The sequence below is a fragment of the Apteryx mantelli genome, chromosome 8, assembly GCF_036417845.1.
Source record: "Apteryx mantelli isolate bAptMan1 chromosome 8, bAptMan1.hap1, whole genome shotgun sequence".
Lineage (NCBI taxonomy): Eukaryota > Metazoa > Chordata > Aves > Apterygiformes > Apterygidae > Apteryx > Apteryx mantelli.
Window position 1 is genome coordinate 18,204,561 of NC_089985.1, and position 20,232 is coordinate 18,224,792.

At 37.4% G+C, this 20,232-nt stretch overlaps 1 protein-coding gene across 1 annotated transcript; it reads left to right on the forward strand.

Annotated features, from left to right (window-relative positions):
- The first annotated feature begins 5,338 nt into the window (after nucleotides 1-5,338).
- Nucleotides 5,339-16,065, forward strand: HENMT1 (HEN methyltransferase 1). The gene is made up of 7 exons (XM_013961285.2): nucleotides 5,339-5,774; nucleotides 6,029-6,160; nucleotides 7,763-7,875; nucleotides 8,983-9,117; nucleotides 9,632-9,814; nucleotides 11,487-11,664; nucleotides 13,794-16,065. Exons 2-7 carry the CDS (start codon nucleotides 6,044-6,046, stop codon nucleotides 14,208-14,210), a joined length of 1,143 nt encoding a protein of 380 aa, XP_013816739.1. The 5' UTR covers nucleotides 5,339-5,774; nucleotides 6,029-6,043; the 3' UTR covers nucleotides 14,211-16,065.
- Nucleotides 16,066-20,232: the final 4,167 nt, after the last annotated feature.

Here is a 20,232-nt window from a genome sequence, read left to right on the forward strand (position 1 = left end):
AATGTCCGTTGAGGTGTGCGTGGAGGCGGCGTGCCCGGGAATGTCCGTTGAGGTGTGCGTGGAGGTGGCGTGCCCAGGGATGTCCGTTGAGGTGTGCGTGGAGGTGGCGTGCCCAGGGATGTCCCTTGAGGTGTGCGTGGAGGTGGCGTGCCCAGGGATGTCCGTTGAGGTGTGCGTGGAGGCGGTGTGCCCAGGGATGTCCGTTGAGGTGTGCGTGGAGGCAGCGTGCCCGGGAATGTCCGTTGAGGTGTGCGTGGAGGCAGCGTGCCCAGGGATGTCCGTTGAGGTGTGCGTGGAGGCGGCATGCCCGGGAATGTCCGTTGAGGTGTGCGTGGAGGCGGCGTGCCCGGGAATGTCCGTTGAGGTGTGCGTGGAGGTGGCGTGCCCAGGATACATCAGAGCCTTTTCAGCTGAATGCACTCAAAAGAGAACAAAACACAACAAACAGCTGCATTCAAGAAAATAACTTTCTATTTTTAAATGGTTACAAGAAAGAGAGAAAAGAAAATAATCCAGTTTTGACTGAAATACATCTGATAGGTGAACTGACCTTGAATTTTCAAGTTACATTTAAGTCTTACTATTCACACGTTTCCAATAGTTTTTGAATTACATGTTTCTGAAAAAGTGAAAAAACTAGTTACATATTTCAATGTCAAGTTTTAACCTGAAGTACAAAGGGGAGACAATGCAAGATTTAGAATGGGAGAATTGCAGAGATTATAAACATCAAATGACTGTGCAACAAAATCAACTAAATTCCACTGAAATGACTGCAGTCTGCATAGTAGAACAAAATTAATTTAGTTTCATAAACAGAACGGTTCCACATTACTCAGCTTTTCAGGAAACAGGTGGAGGGATACATTTATATGGAAGCATGGAAAATAACATCTCTACATAATGCTGTTTAAAACTAATTTAAATTTTAATTCAAAAACAAGGAAATAAATAGACATAACAGTAGAGTATTTCTTCATTTTCATTACACATTGACCTTTGAACACCTAGGAGACAGTTATTCATCTTCTTTATTCTGGCCCTTTAATATACCTTAAGGCAGTGCTCCTACTAAAGCAAAAAGACATTCTTACCAGGACTCTGACAGTTAACAGTTTCTCTAAACTGCCTGTTCTACTATCTAGTCTCTGCTTTCACGCCTATGTTTTCTAGGAATAGCTTTACCAGCCTCCTCTTGGCCTACTCTTCCCATGTCATCTGACTTCCAAGGATGTCCACAGAATGAGAACATTAATTCTATACTACAGCATGCTACAGTCTTGACCCTCAACACATCAGCAGTAATATCCACTTAATCTTACATGAAATTAAAAGAACAAATCACAAAATTAATTCTAAAAAAGCATCCTAAAGCAATAAAGTAAACCTATTTTGGGACAGTTTGCTATGGAGCAGTTTCATATCGAAGTGTCTTGTTTTTTTAATCAGACAGTCTGTCCCAATAGATTACAAATCTCAAAGAGGGCTTTTAGAGATGCCTCTAGAGCTTTGTATACATATTTTCTTCTCATTTTGTCATCATAGCAAAAACGTTCTTCTGAGTTACAGCCTTGTCATATGGCTTACGTGATTTGGCTAATTCAACTACCTTTTAAAGTAAAAGTAATAGAGTAGTAATTTTTCTTTGAAGCTGTGTGCTTTTTGTTGTTGAGAACTCAGTTCTTTGAGTACCTCTCTCATTTTTGTTGAATAATCACTTCAAGACATCCTGTGTTTCTGTTATCATTTCTATTATCCGAATTGTTATTCACGCATTTATCTTTTCCTGTTAGAATATTTAGTTAATATGTTCTAGTAACTCAATGTCTTTCCTCTGTATAAGATAGCATTTTCCTACTTCTTAGGCATTCCCTCTTTGCTGGTGATGCTGAGGCCTTTGGTATAAGTGCAACCATTTGTCCCAGATTAGATTTTCTTCCCTCAGGCATCCCAGCTGGTCTTCATACAGAATCAGAGACAAAACAAAAGCAATCAATCAAAAGGCAATTTTTGACTCACAAAACAGTAAGGAACTATATACAATTATACAAAAAAGATGATGGCAATTTGGGTGTAAGAGCCTAACCTCACTTCCCATTCACACAAATTAATTTATAATTTTTCTAGAACAGGCCTAATCTATAAGTTGAAGCTGGGGAGAAAGGTGGTAGCATTTAGTCATTAAACATGCTCTGAATCTTGTTTGAGAGGAATGGTTGTTGGCTCCTGAATTACAGATTGAGCAGTATTGCTGTATGTATTTTCCTTTCAAATGTCAGTGCGGTGTAGTGTCTTTTGGCAGTGTTGCTGCATTAGATTTCTTTAGCGATCACATTCAATTATATGCATCTCAACTTTAACGGGAAAGTACAAGAATGGCATGCATCTGTTTTTCTCGTTTTCATCCCAATTACTGAAGTAAGAAATAAGTTTCAGCAATTTAGGATTTCTTCATTCATGATTTTCTAGTGTGGAGTACTTTTATTTCAGTATACTTATGTAATTTGTTGCTTTCTATACTGTATAAAAGTAATAAGAATCTCTAAGAATAACTCCCTTAATTTGAGGGCTTATTAAACTGAATAAACCTTGAATATTCTGTTTGAAATTGCAGATTGTAATGTGAAAAATATCTTTGAACTGAAGTTCCCTGAAAAAAACGATTGAATTAGACCTGCTTTGAGCAGTGGGTTGGACTGGATAACCTCTGGTGGTCCCTTCCAACTTTAATTATTCTATGCTTTCCTGAGACTGCTGGCTAGGTAAGTATACCACTGCATAACATAAACACTTTGGACAGAGTAAATCAGAGGAATTTATCTTTTTGCAATGAGGGAGTAATACAAACAAATTTTATCTGATGTAATATGGAGTAATCAGAGGAATTTTTCAGAACCTTTTTGTAGCAAGAAAAAGAGATCAAATACACTAGAGTCGTCAAAGCAAGTTATCAGATTAAAACTGTTAATAGTGCTCACCACCTCTTTCACACTGACAATCTTCACAAGTTCCCATCTCCAACCCATTTTCATTATCTAACATGGAACAATTGAGAAAGATATTTTAGTGATGATATGCTTTGCGAGTCCAGAATTAACATAAAACTGATAATTCTGAAGAAGGTTTCATGAACAGTGATACTTTTGGGGGTGAGGGCTTGCAAGCTATATCAAAATTGTGCAAATTCACAACGTGTTATGGAGTTACTTTTGCTAAATACTAGAACTTCACTACTGTTCCTCCCTACATATTTTTTGTTCTTAAAATATCATACTGAATTATGAGTAGAATTTTACAGTATACCAGAATCTATGGTATTATTAAGCCAAGAAATGCAGGATTTTTATTAACAAACTTTTTAATATTTGTCTGAGGTGTGAAAGTATTATGCACAGTTTGTATATAGTCTAATCAATACAGAAATACTGAATTCAAGGTTAAATAACGAATCAACTGCCAAAAAGAAACTGAATTATAAAACAAAGAGCCTCCACCAGGAGTCATGAGCACCAACCTAGCATAAGGTTATTTTGTTTCACACAAGTTAGTCAATTCATGCCCTTAGAAAAGCAAACTCTAACTGAGATAAAAAGCAAAACCTAAGTAAAAGATAAAATCAATTTACTGGACCAGTCAAAGAGACTTTATGAGAATTATTCCCTAGACAAATAGAATGCTTGTGCATGGCCAAATTTGGTTGTACAGTTCTTTAATTTTTGACGGGGGGAAATCCTATTAAAAATAATTGACCAGGTTTTGTATATACTTTAAAATAAATTTATAATATTGCAACACCTATTAAAAAAAAAAAAGAAATGTTCGCAATCCAAACTGTGCTTGGGAATAGAATCTCTTAAGCAGCCTTACATATTCTTTTGCTACATAATGCCTTTGATTACAACCGAAGAAAAACATGTAAAATTGTGCAAGACCATTCCCTATTTCTACCACTCAGAAACAAAAATGAATACAAAGAAGAAGATGAGATAAATGCTATTGTATTCCAAAACCTGAAAAAGAAAGAAGCTCAAACATAACAGAATTGCAATAATATGAGACAGCTGAAAGACTGATTTGACTTTCAGTTTGCAAGCACGCTTGCATGCATTTGCTAGCTATGGAGTAAACAACATAGCTAACCTGCTGCTGACTGCGTATGCTCTGTCTGGGCCACATCCTGTGAAGCTTACAGTGCTAGCCAAAACTTGATTTTAAGGCACCATAGGCAGGTATCAGCATATTAATTTCTGGTATTTTCTGAAAACTAAATAAAGAACACTGAATTATAATTTAATTAACAAATGTTCTGAAAACAATTAAATTAGACTTTCTAAATTGATAAATCTTTATGAGATGTATAATCCATATATGGAAGATACATCAGGAAATGTATTGATCCTATTTTTAGGACAATTTACACTTACATGTTCTCCATCACCACTGCCACCAGAATCCTCCCTCCTTCCTTTAAGTCATAGGCATACAAAACAAACTGCAAGCATTATGCTACTTGCTATATAGCAGTCCCATCTTATGATTAGCAAAACACTTTACGTACTTGTTAATAGAAAAAGCAACGGGAAATTTGGAGTTGAGCTTTCCTTTCCACTTTCACTGTAAATCTGAAAAGCTGCCTACTTTGTCATCCTCTTCTGCTGGTGGCTTTGAAAGACAAATCTTCCCCTCCTCCCCTGTGTGAAGAACACTTAATGAAATCTTGCAAAAACATTATTTTTCCTTTTTGTAGTCTGTACCTCACTCCTCCTCCTCACAGCTCTTTTACTTCATGTCACGACCAGCGGTAATAGTGTAAATTCGCCCCACAGAGAATAATACATTTTCAGACATGAGAACTGTGCTGAATCATCCCAGATCCTGTCTGACAGTACAAAGAAGTGGCATGAGTACCAACGTTTTTTACTAATTTTTGTAGTGCTAAGGTTAGGGAGGCACAAAAGCCCCCTTTGACTGCACGCAAGGAGGCTGGCGCCGGCAGGGCAATCAGTCACAGCAGGGGCGTGCTGGTGCGAGGCTCACACTGCAGGACGTCCCTCGGGGCGGCGCGGGCGGGCGGGAGGCCGGAGCCCCGGGAGCCCCCGGCTTTCGCCGCCGCCCCGAGAGAGCTGCGACCTTCCCCTCGGCGCCCGCTGCGGCTGCGCCGGGGGCCGCCCGTGCCCCCCCGGCCGCCCCCCGAGGCGGGGAGGGGGCTGCCCCGCAGCGGCGGCGGCGGGAGGAGATGGAGGGAGACGCGGGGGAAAGGCTGGCGGTGGCGAGGCGGGCGGGGGCAGGGGGAGGAAATGGCGGCCCCAGGCGAGAGGGCGGCGAGGCAGCGCGGCCGCCCGGCGCCGCTGCGGGGCAGGCGGAGAGCGGCCTGTGCCCCGCGCCGGGGCAGGCGGAGAGCGGCCTGTGCCCCGCGCCGGGGCAGGCGGAGAGCGGCCTGTGCCCCGCAGCGGGCCGCTCGTGCCATCCGTGCGCAGGGGCAGCGCGGATGGCGCCGCCTGTTGAACGGCGGCGGTTAGCCGGACCCTGCCCTGCGCTCGTTGCTCTGCCGAAGCTGGTGAGCCGTGGGGCCGTGCGTACGCCGATCCGGCTACGAAGTCACCCGAGCGGCAAGACAGGACAGGACAGGGCAGGGCAAGTGAGAGGTGAGGGGCAGGACAGCAGTACTTGGATGCGGCGTCGCTTTCCTGCGCTTGCTCGAAGAGCTAAGGGAGATCTGCGGTAGTCTGCGTAAACGCTGGGTGTGCTGAACTGAGAGCGACGAAAATTAGGAAGTATGCTTTTTATAATTGTATATGATTTATAATTGCTTTATAAAAAGGATACTCACATCATTATAAATGGGGGGGGGGGGGAAGTAGCTGAGGCCCAATTTTGCTTCTTACATTTTTGATGTTCTCTTAAATAGAAGTGAGGTCAGGCCTACCTCTGCTTAATTGTGAGTTGAAAAGCACAAGAAATAGCAAACTATGTAATTTGAGATGTTATAAAATATTCCAAAAAATAAGGTTTTTATTTTTTTTTTTAGCGTTATCAAAATACTATGGATAAGAACGTTCAAGAAAAACTGTTTACAGGAATGATTAAATTCACACCTCCATTGTACAAACAACGTTACCAGTTCATCAAAGATTTAGTGGGGAAATACAAACCTAAGAAGGTTGGTATGTTTTGTCTTTTTGCATTTTACATACAAAAAAAAAAAAAAAGGAAATGCATAAAGTGTCTCAGGAACATAGGAAATGCCTAGATAATCTCATGACATAGTTACCAAACAACAGTACTTAAGGAACTATTGTTAAAACCAAATTGCTGCAGCAGACATTGCTGGTGATCCTGTTTTGTTTTTCAGCAGTGCATATAATTAATGTTAACTGATAGGAAGAGGGGAAAAATGTTATAAACAAGAAAAATACCCTGTTCTGGAGAGTAGGTGGCATTCTGGTTTTAATTTATGTTTTGGGGGTTTTATGGCTTTTGGTTCTCCCTTCTTTTAACTTAGATTCCCTTTGCTTTCTGGGGTTTATAGTTCCCTGTACAGTATCAGTATTACCTCATCATTCACATGGATGTTCTCATGTGAGAAGTGACCACTTTCTTGAAGTTTGCCCCCCACTCACCACCCTCCTGGCCAAATATCCCAGCACTCTTGTTTTCAGTACTCTGGAAATATAAATTAAGGAGTGCTGTGTAGTGGTTGCTCTTTTGTAATGTGATTGCCTCCCCAGCACCTCTGTCAAAAACACAGAAAGCTGAGAATTAACACTATCTTCAATGTGTAACTCTGTGAAACTAATTTTCATGTATTAGGAAGCGTGCAACCAATTGATGAGAAATGCAGCAGCTGTGTGCTCACGTACTCATACTGCTAGTAACTGCTAATCCAGTCCAGGAGGTCATGGCATTCTGATCTGTTTTTAAATTGAACATATTCAGGAGTGTTGTATCTGTATTTAAAGGATTGAAAGTCCTGTCTTAAGGTGTAAAACTTCTTTTGTGGGGTGGGAGGGTGAGGGGGATGGAGCTTTCTGGTTACCCACAGGGTAGGGGTAAGTAAGAGAAACAACTCAGGATTTCCACGTTCAGAACTGAGCAGTGTGCTTCAACTTTGACTTCCAGAGAGCTTGAGGGGGAAAAAAAAAATTGGGGTGCGGTTTGTTTGGGGTTCTACTCAACTACTTCTTAAGCTTATAATAAAAGGTATCTATTATATATTCGATGTTGTGGTCGGAATGTCCTCAGCCACCTAAACATTAGATTGGGACCGTAAACTTGTTTTTATGTAGATGCTTTGCTACTTACCTGGCTGCTGGTGAGCCTATTCTCAGTGTTTTGCATGGCATGGAGAGTAGTCGAGTGAAAAGCAGTGGTCAATGTACACCTACAGCAAATTCATAGTTACTACAGCTTTAACAGTCAAAGTGATATTTCAAGTTATTTGAGGGAATATGCCTTCATGTGGAAGACCTTCTCTGGAGTCAGTAGAATGTTCTACATGTACTGGGTTATATGTGTAATAATAAAAGGTCAGCCCCTTCAGAATATCTTGTAGGACCTTTATGTTATGTTTTAAAAATAATTTTCAGAGTCGCTTATCCTGTTGCATGAAACGGTATATTTTAGTTACAATTGTGAAATGTTTTACTTTGTCATAAAAATGTTACTCTGGTAAAAATATAGAATGTGTTTTATGAAAGTCTTCAAAATTACTTAGAAATATTAACATTGTTACATCTACACATTTTTTTTTATTAATTTACAGGTGGCAGATTTGGGATGTGCTGACTGTACTCTTCTCTGGATGCTAAAATTCTGCAGCTGCATTGAAGTGTTAGCTGGGTTAGATATCTGTGAGAATGTGATGAAGGAGAAAATGTAAGCTCTTGCATTATTATGTTTATTTAAGGTTTGTATTTGGCTTGACCTAGTGGAATGTGACATCATTCTTGTCAAGAATTTCTAAACAAGGTTAAATGCAGAGTTATCTACTGCTGGGCGACTGCCTACATTATGAGCTGTGTCGGATTTACTAGGGAGACTGTGGGCTGTCGTTGCCTATAACGCTGCCTAATGCAGCAAAGGTCTAGGGCGCGGAAAGCCTCGGAAGGTGCGTGCATCTGGGAAGCACACCACGTTTGTGATGGTGCTAAAGCATTGTATGGCGCTGGTATTACTAGTTCTGTGTATGCTCATATGTGACGGTACTATGGGATCCAAAGCTGATCTCTGTAAAATGTGTATGTAACACTCCTTCGGTGACCATGGTGTGGATTTCATTCTTGTTTTCCTTTTTAAAATGGTAAGGTTAGCTCAATGTTTTTATGTCTGGCTGAGGAGGCTCTAAAATTTGAAATTTATATAATCTGTCAATCCTGAGGCAGTTTGGTGAGGAATGCCAAAGTTTATCTCTTGAAAGCTGATTAATATGCATTTACTTAACTTGTAGGATATAGATTCTGACATTGCTGTTTGTGCTTTCTCAATGATGAAGAAAATTGAACTTTTACTAAATTTAATGTTTCTTATGTTTTATTTATCTGATACCATATTTCAGAATAAAATTTTTACATACATTTCAGTTCTCATTCTTTTTTATTTAGAAAATAAAATTAGGTTAATATGCTTGCCTAGTAACTTCCAAAAAACCTTATAAAGCATGTCTTAATGAGTTTTACTGTGTTTCTAGAGTTGAGCTACTATCAGAATTTACAGCATCCTCTGCTTTCAGAGAGGCTTGAGAGTACAGTGGGATTTTTTTGTTTTGTTTTTTCCAAACATGAAGGACAACTGCTGGATTAACTCCTCTGCTCTTTATGTCCTATTGTAGATACTCACAAAAAGAGTTTGCTTGTTTGCATTAGAAATTATTTTTTTCCTTTAAAAGAATCAACTTTTAGGGGATTTACAAAGTATCAAAGTAGGACATCAGCTAGTACAGTTGCATGCAAAATTTGATGTCACTTTTTTTTTATACTTCTGTAGGCATAGGTTGTCTCCTCTTCCTGGTGATTATTTGCAACCAGCTGAAAGATCTCTAACTGTTACGTTGCATCATGGCTCAGTTGCTCACAAAGATCCCTGCATGTGTGGTTTTGACTTGATAACATGCATTGAATTGTGAGTATTGGGCCAACATACTACATCTTTCTTTAGCCTCTTGCTTATGAATGTTTATAAGTAGATCAGAATTCCACATTTCTTGCTGTATTTTTTCTTTGGCATGGTACTTAAGTGTTGCAATACTCACCAAGTTAACAAGGGTTGAACTTAGAATGTAAGGTCCTTACTCCATACAGACCTGATCGACCCTTTCAAGCAGAAGAGTAGCAGAAGGTGGTGCCTTCTAATTTGTGCTCAAATTAATCATACTAAGAAATTCTAGTGGTGCTAGCTCATGGTGGAAAAAAGAATATGCATGAAAGAGAACAAAATGCAAGAGAAAATCTTTTCAGACAAAAAACTGCACTGCCAGTCTAATATTGCAGACCTAGGCTTAAAATTCCAAGGTACAGATAGGACTTTGGGGCTGTGGGTTTTTTTTGTTTTGTTTTTTTATTTAACTAGTTGTTGTGAAGATTAAAAAACTATAGTAAGGTGTTTTTAAGGACATACGAAAACTTATGCTTTACAGAATAGAGCATCTGGAAGAATCAGAACTGGAAAAGTTTCCTGAAGTGGTGTTTGGTTTCATGGCTCCAACCATGGTTGTGATAACTACTCCAAACTCAGAATTTAACCCGTTACTTCCAGGAGTGACATTTTTCAGGCATCCAGACCACAAATTTGAATGGAACCGAGCAGAATTTCAAAGCTGGTGAGTTTACTGAACGTCATATGCTGACAGCTTTGAATGTTAAGTAATGTGAGAAAGGGATAGCTATAATTTTTCAGTATGGTTTCTCTATGTGGTTTTGTGTCAGTGGAGTTTCACAACTACTGATTTAATGAAACATTTCTTTACTATTATAATATAAATAGTTAAGTGTACTCCGTGAGTTTTGCATTTTATGATGCTTTTAAGTTGGCTTGCTTTTATTGTAACTACTCTGCAAAAATATTTAAAAGCTTTGTTTTCCCTTTTTATGCATATTTATTATAGTTTATACAGTAAAAGTATAAAGTATTAAATAAGCCTTTTAACATAATATCCTGCTATAGAAATGCTTCATAAGCTCCTCGGAACTGTGCTCACTCTGTTACTCTGGACTTTTATGTAAGAGTATGCAAGCAAATTTATCAAATATTCGCAACAGCAGAGCATATTGAATAAATTTAAGGACATTATAGTGGATCATAGCACAACAAAAGATTTGATGCAAAGCATATGAACATGACAGAGGTTGCACAAGGTATGTTTCCCTATAATATCAGCAGGTGTAATCAAAACAAAAGGAAAGAATGGGATATATATCCCATGGGAACATTGAAGTTTCAGGCAGTTGTGGAAGAAAATACGATTTAGAGTAAATGATGCCTTACTTCAATTGCCAAATTTTTGCCAGAAATTGTAGCTTGGGAAATCTGCTCCTTAAATCAGGTTGTTTTTTCCATAGACTTTAGTTTTTGAAGTATGCAGTGATTGTTAAGTAGATAGCTTTGAAAAAGTTGAAGAACAAATATTGCCTTGAATAATAATACTAAAACCTGCCTGCATTATTCGTGGTAGAATGAATATCTGAGAGACTATTTATATGACTTAAAGTAATTAAAGTAAATTTAGATTCTACTTTTAGATATGTATGAATTAGAACTATTGAGATCCCTCAAAGAACGATATTTTTGGAGCTGTAAGCATGAGAAGGTCTTTAAATTTGTGCTGTGAAGTATGTGTATTGCAATATTCTCTAAAAGTAGTAAGATACAAATTCAATCGGTACTTCCTCATGGAGAATGCAGCAGGTAGGTAGTGCCGTTTTATTTCCCTGCTTCCTGGTCCCATCACTCATTTTGTACTGGTTTTACAGTACGACAAGATCGTTTTTCATCTAGATGCCATGTACATTGTTGTAACCTTGAGCTGGTGGACTTTGTTCTTTCTACATTTACAACAAACCTTACCCCCCCCCCCCCCCCGTGAGCTAGTCTCTTGTGGCTTTTGGGAGGTGTGTGGGTTTTTAGGGGTTCTTCTTAAGTAGTTCTGTGCTCTAAAACTGCTATTTTTTGTACACAGTTCATTTTTGAATGTTTTTAAGACAGTGAGTAAGCAACTGGGAATATGTATATTCTATGTAGATATTTTAGAAATAATAATTTTTGGTTACCTAAATTATTGATATTAAATGATTCAGGGCATGATAGGAATACGATTGCAGCTGTGATACAGCAAAAATTTTGACAATGCTTATCTTCTGGCATGCGAGCAATACTATTAAAGAAACTGTGCTTGAGCATTCACAGGGTCAGGATCTTGCTTCTCTAAGAGAGTGAGTGTTTATCACATTAAAAGGTGAGTATTTAGTATGATCAGCTTATGTTGTTTTTCTCAGGGCACTAGGTATTGCTAGATGCTACGATTACTCAGTGGAATTTACTGGCGTAGGGCCCCCACCAACAGGAATGGAGCATGTTGGGTTTTGTACCCAAATAGGTGTGTTTGTAAGAAAATATTCCCAAACCAGTGAAAGTGTTCATTTTGAGAAACCCACCAAAGCAGCTTACAAAACTGTAAGTATTGTTTCCTTTCTACAGGAGGATTTAAAAAAATAGTCTATAATCTGCCTGTGAAGTGTTCTTACTACCATTGCAATCTACTCTTGCTACTGGGCCTTAGCTCTGTAACATGCACTAAGTCCATGTGTTTCTAATTATATACAGGCCTTTAACTTTTAGATAATTAGCTAAATAGCAATATGTATAACCATTCTTATTTTAACGTGCTGTTATCCCTAGAATGAAAATTCTCCCTTCCTCCAGATATCCTGTGACACTGTTTATATAATCGTTCCTGTAATCGTTCTTTTCTATCATGTGGCTGTTAAGGTTGTTGGCACTTGATACAGACTGTTCCAGATGCATTAAAACAAACAAAAACAATAAAAAATGCACTTCTAACAGGGAATGTATGTTTTGAAGGACTGCACGGCCTCATCAGATATATTATCAGAAGGTGGGCATTCGGCTGAAATTGGACTGACAGGGCCTGTGCCGTGTGGTCTGCCTTTCTCTGCAGCATGTGGTGTAGTCCATTCCCGAACCTTGGTGGTTTTAGGTAACCAGTTCCTACTTCTGCAGAGGCGTGGGATCTTGCCAAGTACCCTGTTCTCCACTGGCACATGCTAAAGCTTTCTGGCTTTTAGTCCTTTTAGCACTAAAGTTTTGTGTTAGAGTTTTGAAAAATAGTATGTAGGAATATGCAAAAAATGAATTTTTTTGGACTGAATATCTTAATATTTTAGTACTTTATGATACTATGATATATAGTTGCCTCTAATTGAACCTTTGGGTGCAGGGACCCAGTTTTGTTCTATGTTCTTGCACTGGTAGGGACAAGTCTGTCAGGACTGTTGTAGATCCAAAATTAGGTAACATTAGATAACGTTTTTGTCAAGTACTGTGCTGAATATTGCAATACATCACAACGGCAAAGTCTAATGCATCTAATTAAGTGCCACGTAGAACTTTTTTTTTTTCGGGGATAACTGAGCATTAAGTAATAATCCAAAAAGACAAATATATTGGGGTTTTTTTGATCTTATGAGGACTTGAATTATTTGTTTCAGTGAGCATATTCTAATATTTCACATCTTTGTTTAAAAATATATATGTATCTTTAAGTTACTTGTGACCTGAAATGAAATTCATTTTAATTTATAGGAACATCTTTTGTAGTTTCTAAGCTATAAAGACATTCTATATGTTTGAAATCTCACCTATTTGCTGCTGTCTTTATCAGAATACTGAAGTGCTTTTTAGTCCTCAAAAAATCAACTTTGAAATGTGTCTAGGTGCCTGACATATCATATTAAAAATTGCTTTCATTATGTTCTGTCACAGGGTCCTCATGGACATAGTTTTGACATTAACACCATTTGAGTTTAAACAAGAGAACCGTTATATCTTACGTGTTTCTTATGAAAACAGGGCTATCAAATTAATTTTTGTTTTATTAAGTAACCATTTTAGGGGAATGGATTTTAAGATCTAATCGGAAAGTAATATGGAATTGTCATAGACTAGTGGTAGTGGGTTGGTGGTATAAAGCACTGCCTGGTAAGCTAGTGGGAACGAGGTTGTCTGCCTAGTTTTCTTAATCCCCTTGGAGTATAGCTCAGTGTAGAACATACCACAGTTGATTGATTTTGATGTGGCAGGATTTTTTAGCATTCTCTGCATCTGAAAGAGCAGGTTTTTATGTTTCACTCTGAAAACAGAGTAAAAGGCATAGTCACAGCCACAGTTTCTTCATGACAGTTTGGAAGCAGTTCAGAATCTACGTAGCTGTGGGACTGTCACCAGATGCTGATGATCAGTAATATGGAAAATAAGAAAATGACTAAAAAAAAATTAAAGAATTGCAGATCTTCACCTGACTGATCTTCAAGTGTAGCTTGCAGATATAAGCCTGCTTTCTGAAGTTCTGTTAACTTTTCTAATTGCCATTGTAGTTGTGATGTATAATAATCCAGTGATATTGTCTAATTTTCCTGTTATCTGAAAATGTTTAAAGCCAAAAACAAAACAGAATTTAATCCAAAAATATACTGACATTTTAGAAGCTCTTTTGAACAAATAGTTGTTGAGATATGAGTCTATGATAATGATAATTGTTTTATATGTTCTTGTATGTCGTAAAGGTCTTCAAAGCAGTGTATCCAAGTCTTAAAGATGAGAAGTACCTGCAGAATGCAGTGGTCAGTGAAGTTGTTTTCACAGCACAGGTCATTAAGCGAAGTCTGCTGGCCCATTTAAAATCAGAACATGAGGAGTATAATGATAGTCCTGCTGAGATAAAATCTAAATTCCAACATTCAAAGAACTGTGTTTCAGAAGATCCTGAAAAACTGGCTGTTGAAAGAAGCATGGAGCCATTTGTCAATGGAAATGTGGTTTATATACCTCTTACAAAAATCTTTTCATTTCCCAAAGTGAATCAACTTTGTGGCACGTTTGACAAGTTATGCAAACTTATTACTGGCAAGGTCACACTGAGCAGTGATGGTTCTGCTGTGATGGTCAATACTGAACATGAAAATGAAGAGGAAGAGAATTAGATTGCAGATTTCTCACACAAAGTTTAAAGTAATGAAGGTATTGTTTTTTGTAGCTCTAGCCTGGTGGGTTCTGTATGCTAACTAGAGCTGCAAAAGGCACTTACGTTCATAGTTAAACCTTCCAGTATTTACCCCTTAGCACCTCTCTCATTTAGTGGTAAATTAATGGTTCTGGCAAAGATCACTCAAAACCACAGGATTTTTAGAATAAGAGTGTCAGGTGTTAAAAATGAAGGCATTAATCCCCATGAAGAAGCAAAATGTAGTAGTAGTTATGACTAGATTCTCCTTGGTAATCTTTTGTTAGCTCCAAGGGTAGTTGATGAGAACACAGAACTACATTGTTATGCTGAATAATATGAGTCAGACTTAGGTTTAGGGCAGATTTTTTTCTTAATAGAATAAAATTTGCAGATGCTGTTTCCAAGATGAGCACATAGTCAGTCTGGGAGAAAATTAAATAGTGTTCCAGATAAACTGAAATATGTCACAGATGGTTGAAGGTCAGGAAATTCAATAATGAGGAAAAGTACCATGACCTTGAATGTACGTTAGCAGAAATGGGTAGATTCCCACAATTATTTTCTCCAGTTTCTTCTTAACTGCTGCTTGGGAAATAACTTGCATGCTGTAACTCTCTGGAAGCTGAATTTACTTAATTTGAAAGCAGTATCTCTGACTATTCTGTTTTTGAAAAAAATCTGTCATTGTGAATGGTAATCTGGCCCCACAGTATCTGGAAAAATTCTCCCTTTTCATGTGCAGTTATTGTCCAAAAATTCTTGCAGACTTATTCAGCAGAAATAAAAAGCACGGGTGTTATTGGCAGTGGCTTGGCCAAGATAGCTGCTTTTCTAAGTAGAGTTGAATTGTATGTGTAGATGCTTAGTAAGCAAATGTTAGACTCTTGACTTCTGAAGACTGAAATGTTGAAGGGTGCACGGGACTGGCATATTCTGACAGGTGCAGTACAGTTACACACTGCAACTTCTTGAGTTTCTTCTCATACCCAAAATACATAATTTTATCTTACCCAAGGTGGTACTTAAGAGTAAAGAGATGGTTAATTAAAAGGCCTCACTCCAGATATATTTCACAATTTCTTTGGCAGCTTTGAATGAGCAGTTATTATAGAAACTGACTTCGTGTTTGTGAAACGTGAAAGTTTCACAGCTTTCCAAAAATAAAAAGTCTGTGTAAGGGCTGACTGTATTCTACCTTCTGAATATCTGGAATTTGCTTGAATTGGTTAAAGTGAAAGACCAGACATAAAGGGAAATTTCTCTGAATTGAGGAAAGGTTAATCTATAACAGGCTCAGTTTCTGAGCTTCAGAGAAAGAAGAATGATATGCAGTGCTCTGTCATACAGAATGATTAAAAAATGCTCACTTAATAATATCTTTTGTGGGATAATTTTCTCCCACAATAAATAGAAATGGCTTATTAGAAATTATTTTTAATGCAATATTTAGAATGATTTTTAAACATTGTGATACCAACCTGCCATACCTTGTATGTTTAAAATATATGTGAAATTCAAAATTGGTAAATATTCTTTGGACACTAATAAGCATAACTGTGACTATAATAACTTTGAGAGTGAGTCCAGCTGCATTAGTTTCTTCTTAGAAAATATCTCTGCTGTTCACTGCATGGTTTGTATAATTAGAAGATTTTTGGACCATGGTACTTCTTACTTCCCGTGTAATTTCCTCTTGTTTATATTTTTTTATTTAGTATACTTTGTAGCTTGATCATTTTAAAGTGAGGGGAAGGAAGGTGGAGGATTCCAGATCTGGAATATTTGCCTTCAATTCTGTGTTCAGCTAATATTTAATTAAATTTCTACGCATATCTGTGAATAAAGGCAGTATTTATTGTGTCACATTTAAACTTCCAGTTTAAAACAGCCCAAGGTCAATCCAATGTTTCAAACTAGGATGCTGTAAGGAAGTATACGCAGACTAAATGTTTTAGCTTGCATGTGACAATATTACTGACCAGGAGATGGCGCACACTTCTCAAAACAGATCAACCTTAGGTTGTTCTAAATTTTAAAATCCAAACAAAGTGGATCTGTCATTGACTTCCTTTGATAAAACATCCTGAAATAAGAAATATTATCATTTATGACTGTCACGGGGATTTGGCGAAAAAATGAAGAAGCTTAATAACTACTTGCTCAATTTATACTTGCTTTGAACTGGCTAATAATTGTAAAATTACTCTAAGATTTTGACTTCTGTGTTCTTACAGGAGTAAAACTGTTCTGGGAACTGCATTTAATTCCATAGAAATCACAGCTGCTTTACAGTCTGAATTTGGGGCTGGAAAGGATTTTGTTTGCTTCAACTTTCTTGCATTCATTCCTTTAGGAAATCTTCTTAATGAGGCTGTATGCTGGTATGTGAATAAATATTGCACTGTTGGGGGATGTGTGTGTGGAGGGGGGGGAAGAAAGATTATTGATTTGGCAGAAAAAAATTATCAGTACAAGTAATTTGAGTTATTTTTGCAATTGTTTGGGTTTAATCAGGTACAAAAGTGAATAAAGAGCATCAGAAGAGAGACGAGTTTTGGGAAATAGCCAAATTATTAGTTTTGAAGAGTTTAAAAGTAGAATGATAACAGGTCCAGACGAAGAAAACAGTTCCATACACTGTTTGTGGCATCTGAACCAAAGCAGAGAATTGGAGAAAGCACATGGAAAAAAGGTGGACAAGAAAGCCAATGTGGTAAAAATACAGTGCAGTATCTTAAATATAAAGGATATAACTTGATACTTAATGAGCAAGCTAGTAGGGATTTAATATGGTCAGAATGGCTGAACAGAATGATTTTGATGATAGTATTTTAGGTGAAGTAAGTTTAAAAAATATATATATATATGTGAATAAATTTAAAAAATACACTCTCAGATTATATTTAATAAAACAAAAAAACAGTTGCCTAATTCAGAGTCCTACGAAATGCAATCCTGAATTTTTGGAGGCCTGAGGAGTTAATTGTCCATCTCCCCAGACCTTTCCCAAATGAATAGATCTTAGAGCTAATATGAAACTTCTGTTTCAGTTCTTTCTTTCATGGGCTTCCATGGTGTTAGGCTCTGTTCCAGGCTTGTTAACGTTAGGTTGCTAAATGCGATTTGGATCATTCAGTTACAGCTGGTTTATGTGCATCTCATAACGATTAGCTGTTGGGATTCTTCTATTGAAAGAGACTAGAGGAAACAGGAAAAGAGCTGCTGAAATGGCAGAATAATTTTTATGCAAAGAGTTCATTGCATTTTCTTTCTGGTATACAAAACAAACTGAACTGTTCGTGTTCAGTACTGCATTACTGGGAACATCCTGTAAATAAAATGCAGTAACGCTGGCATATACTTAAATGAAGATACTGGGGAAATATTACCAGCTCATAAGAGGAGGTACTAAAAAGACTACAAGTGTATGAACAATTTTAGTTTTAGTACATGCAACTCTGAGCTTGAGCAAAGCTTTTTTTTGTTTGCTAACTTGGGTTTACAGATTTCCCTTCTGATTTATTTTTAGAAACATGTTACTTAATGCTTTCATGTCTTTAACAAGCAAGCAACAAAACTGAATTAATCTGTCCCACAGAAACATCAAGAAATATATTGAGAAAATGTTTGCCTTTCTCCTCCTTGTTGGCAGATCCTGCTGTTTGGCCATACAGGGAATTGAGTCAACTTATTTGTCACAGAAGCTTGCGCTGGTTCAAGGAGTAAAGGGAGGAGAGCAGGCAGGAATGACCAGTTGGGTGGGGAGAAGGCAGAATTACTTGTTTTGCTTCAAGAATTATAGAGCCATTTTTCCCCCATGCCAGTCTTTGCCGGTATGTTGTTGTAGTCCCACCTCGGAAGGTTCACAAAGTGCACCTAAGTGTTCTGTGATAGCAGGCAAGTTCTGGTGCTTCACAGCTCTAGAGGTAAAGTAAAAACTCTTAATCCCTACTGCACAATAAATTGATTACTGAACCGAGTGCCAAAACAGTAGCTTGTACTGTAATTATCTGCAATTTTCACCAACCTAGAATTTTCAATGGAAGAACAGCTATTTACTTACTGCAATACCAAAAAGCTTCTTTATACCTGTGTTGAATGCAGGGGGGTGCACTGATGAGAAAGGAAATACATAGACCATAAGTGTGGGGGGGGTTTTTTTGTTTTTTTTTGCAAATACACCTCCTTATTTTTTGAAGTTATGCATACTATATGAAAAGTTTAACTACTGTAAGTCATTAAACTCAATTGAGAAGGATTAACTTTTTTGTCAGTTGCTGGATGAGGAGGGACTATATACACAGTGACCTTACTTTTCCCAAGTACAGTTAGTTGTAGACACAGGGGAGGCTGTTAAATAACTAATTCATTAATATGCCTGAAACTTTAAAATTGACTTTTATTTGCATGATAAGACTCATTATATATTAAGTGAGAAGTCATATGGGAGTTATTAGTTTCCTATACCCTAATAAAATGGAGATCTGCTTCCCAGAACATGCACTAAACTAGCTAATTCATGATATCCCTTATGCATTAAAGAAATAAGCTTAAGACTAGTTTAAGTACTTGTTCATTTTAATACTTGTTTTAATTTCTTTGGATAATGGTACATATTTGTTTTTGTAGCCAGGAGACATATATAACTTACATACTGATGATGCAATTTAATACTTTAGACTAGGTATGAAGTCTAATAAGCTGCAGAGGGAAAGTTTGAAAAGAAATAGAGAAACTGAAGTTTACTTTACTAAGGTTTAAATTAAATTTGCCTTCTTTGCATTAAAAAAAAAGTTGTTTAGAAACAGATTCCAAGCTGAAGACATGACTTTATTGAATGCATGAGACTTTTGCATTATGTACTTAAAGTAAAAACAAAACCATACCCCAAACAGTTTACTAAATGACAATCTGATACATTTATAACAGTTTACAGAAAAGAAAATACCACATCTAAATATGAAAGTCACATTCCACTTACTTACAAAATACGCACAGTTATGGAATCTCTTCAAAGAATTGTAGCTCAAAGTGTGAACAATAAAATACTGGAATACAGCTTTATTAAAAGCTGAATTCCCATGTAAACTTCCCTCCTATTTAAAGGATCTCCCAAGGCATGAAAATAATTGGTTTCTAGTAAACAAAATGCCTAGTCTATGTCAATTAGCTGTGTATTTTAACATAGAATACAAATCTGGGCTATGGAAACACCCTTAGGAATTACATAAATATTTGTACGATGTTTTAAAAGTATACTTTAACTGTATCTCCCCCCCCCCCCAAGTAGTGCAGTACACAACCACCTAACTAGTTATGTGCTTTTGACGGATTTGTCAAAAGTGTACCAATGTTCAGGAGTACTGAAAGCAATATAACTTGTTTCATGCATTTTTGACTTGAAGTAGGATTTTTTTATGTGTGTGCAAGTTTTGTAACAGGATAGGAAACTCATGCTTTGAGAAACGGCAGAATACTAGCAGTTATTATGTGTTTTCTGTTTAAAATTCCTATGGAGGACAAAAACCACAACTACATAAATGCTTTTAAACTTTAGAACTCAAACAAGGTAATAACAGGAGGTTAAATACCTGGCATCAATAAAAACCTTCATTCTTTATACACAGGCTGATTAGTGGTGCTGTGTAATTGGCATTGAAGGAAAATAACAGTTGGCAGTAATTAATTTAGTATCTTAGCCAAAGGCTGGACATTATGCAATAAAAACTTATGTTTTAGAACAATTTTTTTTTTCAGGTTCTTTACAAATCCTAAGATTCTTTTGAACAAAATGATAATGGCATCTATTGCTGCCTTAGTTTTGTTTAACTAACGTTATATCAGGTGAAGAAGCTTGGGTTACCTTCAAGATAAGCTAGCCTTGTGACTGCTCTTCTGTTAGGAAGAGCAGACATCAGAGTGTAGTATAACAAGTTGCTGTATTTCGAGCAGAAGTAGATTGAAGATGGAATGACTCAATTTTGACATTCTCAGAAGCC